This window comes from Elephantulus edwardii, unplaced genomic scaffold, assembly GCF_000299155.1.
Source record: "Elephantulus edwardii isolate Elephantulus edwardi_28Jun2011 unplaced genomic scaffold, EleEdw1.0 scaffold00185, whole genome shotgun sequence".
Lineage (NCBI taxonomy): Eukaryota > Metazoa > Chordata > Mammalia > Macroscelidea > Macroscelididae > Elephantulus > Elephantulus edwardii.
Genome location: NW_006399935.1, coordinates 4,047,456 through 4,051,218, shown reverse-complemented (window position 1 = coordinate 4,051,218; position 3,763 = coordinate 4,047,456). Strand labels below are relative to the sequence as shown.

The window sequence follows — 3,763 nt, the reverse complement described above, 5'->3', positions numbered from 1 at the left end:
TCTATCATCTATCTATCTCTATCATCTATTATCTATCTATAGCTTTCTATCTATCATCTATCCATTTATCTCTATCATCTATCTATCTATCTATCTATCTCTATCATCTATTACCGATCATCTATTTAGCTCTATCATCTATCTATTTATCTCTATCATCTATCTATCTCTATCATCTATCTATCTATCTATCTATCTATCTATCTATCTCTATAATCTATTATCTATTATCTGTTTATCTCTATCATCTATCTCATCTATCTCTCTCTATCCTCTATCTCTCTATCTATTATCTATCTAATCTATCTAATCTATCTATCTATCTATCTCATCTATCTATCATCTATTATCTATCTATCTATCTATCTATCTATCTATCTATCTATCTATAATCTCTCTATCATCTAGTATCTCTTTCTATCTATCATCTATATATATTATGGTTGTTATTTTGTGCCATTAAGTTGACTACAACTCCCAGCAACCCCATGAAGAACAGCTTTGAACCTTACCCTGTCCTGAGTCAACTTCAGTGTCTCTGACACACTCAAACCCATCGTCACAGTCATTGTGTCAATATAGCTTGTTAAGGGTCTTCCTCTCTTGCTCTGACCTTCTACCCTTCCTAGCATGATGGCCTTCTCTGAGGATTGGAACCTACTCATTACATGGCCAAAGTATGTGAGACAGAGCTTCAAAACACTTACCTTCATGGAGCAATCTGGTTTCACCCTCTCCAAAACAGACCTGTTTGTTCTCTTGGCCGTCCACAGTATATTCAAGACTCTTCTCTAGCACCCCAGCTCCAAGACATTGACTCTTCTGACATCTTTAGTGATTGTCCAGCTCTCAGATGCTTAGCAAGCAGTTGAGAAGACTGTGGCTCGGATCAAGGTGCACTTTAGTCTCTAGACTGACATTTTTGCTCTTTAGCTCTCTGGAGAAGTTCTTGACAGTAGATTTTCCCAGTGCAACTTGTCTTTTAATTTCCTGACTGCTGATGCCAAGACTGTTTGTTGATTATAAATCCAAGCAAGATGAAATTGCTTACAACCTCAATCTTTTCTTTCTCTATCATGATGCTGCCTGTTGGTCCAGTGGTGAGAATTTTTGTCTTCTTGAAGTTCAGATGCAATCCATATTGAAGGCTGCAGTCCTTAATCTTCAGCAGCAAACACCTCATGTTCTCCGCAATTTCGGTGAGCAAAGTTTTATCATCTACATAGCGCAGGTTGTTGATGAGTCTTTCTCCAATCCTGATGCTACCACATTTCTCTCCATAAAGTCCAGCCTCTTAAATTATCTGTTCAGCATATAGATTGGAAAGGTATGGGGAAAGGACACATCCCTAACACACTCCCTTCTTGATTTTGAACCATACACTGTTCCCTCACTCTGTTTGGGCAACAGCTTCATGGTGCTGGTGTAGGTTTTGCTTGAGCGTGATCAAGTGTTCTAGGATTCCTAGTCTTCTCAATGTAAGACACAACTTATTATGTTCCACACATTTACGTAGTTGAGAAAACACAAATAAACATTCCTTTAGTACTCTCTGCTTTCAGTCAAGATCCAGCTGAAATCAGCAATGATATCCCACGGCCTCTTCTAAACACAGCTTGCATTTCTGGAAGTTTTTGTTGTTGTGCTGTTTTAGTTATTTCTGGATAATCTTCAGCAAGATTTTGCTTGCAATGTTGTTGGATAATTTCCACATTCTGTTGGATCACCTTTCTTGGAAATGGAACAAATATGGATCTTTTCCAGTCAGTTGGCCTGGCAGCTGTCTTCCAAATTTCCTGGCACACAGACTGGTAAGCATGTGCAGGGCTGCATCTGTTAGTTAAAACACTTCAACTGGTATTTCTCATAGTCAATGAAACACAAGTAAACATCTTTCTGGTAAGAGAAAATACGGTGAGTTCCAAAGCTTTGTTGTTGTTGTTGTTCCTGGTGAACATTTCTCTGATGGCTTTATGACAAGGAGTCACACTCCCAGCTGCTTTTGGGGAGAATGACAAGCAAACTCCCTCTTTGTGATTGACAGCCTCTGAAAACATGCAGAGCTCTGGTCAGCTGTGAGTCATTTCTCACTTGATGGTCTAGATGAGGTGGTTCAGGTCAAGGAGATGAATGGAACACTCCAGGAAGGACACCGATGTCTCTGCCCCACAGCGGCATTAGCCCAGAAGCAGGGCCCTTGGGCTTTCCTGACATTGGCCTTGATGGGCTCCATGGCGGCCTTCTGAGATGATCCCACCCTCTAGCTCTGGGGAACGGTAGTCTTCGTTTCTTCCCAGCAAAGAACAGGTGTGAATAAAACCAGATCAAATCTTCAGAAGAGAGCAAGCAAAAATCTGGGTGGAAAAGGAAGCAAGGAAGCAAAAGGAGGAGTTTAAACAATAAAATATCAGGCCCACAAAACAACTATGAGATATAATCTCACCCCAGAATAGCAAAATTTAACAGAACAGCAAGCAACAAATGCTGGCGAGGTTGTGGAGAAACTGGAACCCTTATTCACTGTTAGGGGCAGTGTAAAATGGTCCAACCACTGTGAAAGGTGGTATGGCACTTTCTCAAAAAGTTGCAAATAGAGATACCGCTTGACCCAGCAATTCCACTACTGGGAATTTACCCCAAAGAAACCAACCATAACTGCCACCCAAGCAGATATATGCACACCCATGTTTATTGCAGCTTTGTTCACAATAACAAAGAGCTGGAAACAATGCAAGTACCCACCAACAAATGAATGGATAGAGAAGCTGTTGTATAATCACACAATGGAATACTATGCAGCATTGAAAAACAAGGAATTCATGAAATATTATTCAAAATGGGTGATCCTGGGGGACATTATGCTGAGGGAAATATCTCAGTCACAAGAGGACAAATATTGCATAGGGCCACTGTTGTAAAATGAGACTGACATCAGGGTTGAGGGAAAGACAGAGAAGGAGAGGAGGAATGATGTATACTGCATTGAAACAGATGCGGGAGAGAACTGTTTAAAAGGAATATATGATTGGGTATTATTGTCATGACAGGAGTTCAGAATGAAGTCTGCACAGTGGAGTGGACTTGGAGGGAGGGATTGTATAACAATGAAAGAATTTTTCTTTTTCTCTTCAAGGAGAAAAGCGACTTGAGGGAAGGGGTGGGCAGGGAGAAAAGAGCAACAATGAATGACTAGAAATCCTAAGTCTCTGTAAACTTTCATTAAAATGAATAAATAAATTTAAAAAAATCAGGCCCAATAAATATATCTTATACTTAATAAATAAACTTCAAATAGCTTAAAAAAAACCAAAACACAAAAAACCTCCCACAACCCTACGAACAGTCGAGGAACGCCGATAGTCTAGCAAGTATGAAATAACAATCTGACCACCAGATGCTCCTCCGGAGAAGGAAGGTCACCCTCCTCTTGTGCCAGTCGGATCCGATTCGATGGTACACAACAAGAAAAGGGAAAAAAAAGAGAAAGAAGAAGTTTGAAATGTTGTGTGGTTGTTTTTAGGTGCTGTCGAGTTGACCACAGCTCATCGTGACCCTGTGGACAACAGCTCTGAGCCCTGTCCTGTGCCGTCCTCTCACCTCTGACACACCCGAGCACATGGCTGCAGTCACTCACTGGGTCAACCATTTTGGCCCATCTTTTCGAGAGTCTTCCTCTCTTTCGTTGCCTCTCTGCCTCTCCAAGCATAATGGGTTTTGGGTTTTTGTTTTGTTTTTACAAGGACTGGCCCCTCTTAACAATATA

At 40.7% G+C, this 3,763-nt stretch overlaps 1 protein-coding gene across 1 annotated transcript in view; it reads right to left on the bottom strand.

Moving 5' to 3' along the window:
- The window catches only part of FUT3 (fucosyltransferase 3 (galactoside 3(4)-L-fucosyltransferase, Lewis blood group)), a 30,498-nt gene extending 28,265 nt beyond the window's left edge, over positions 1 to 2,233 (bottom strand). The window contains exon 1 of the mRNA XM_006896430.1: positions 2,171 to 2,233. Coding sequence (XP_006896492.1) covers positions 2,171 to 2,233 — 63 coding nt within the window. The remainder of the gene's footprint in view (positions 1 to 2,170) is intronic.
- Between the last annotated feature and the right edge of the window lie 1,530 nt (positions 2,234 to 3,763).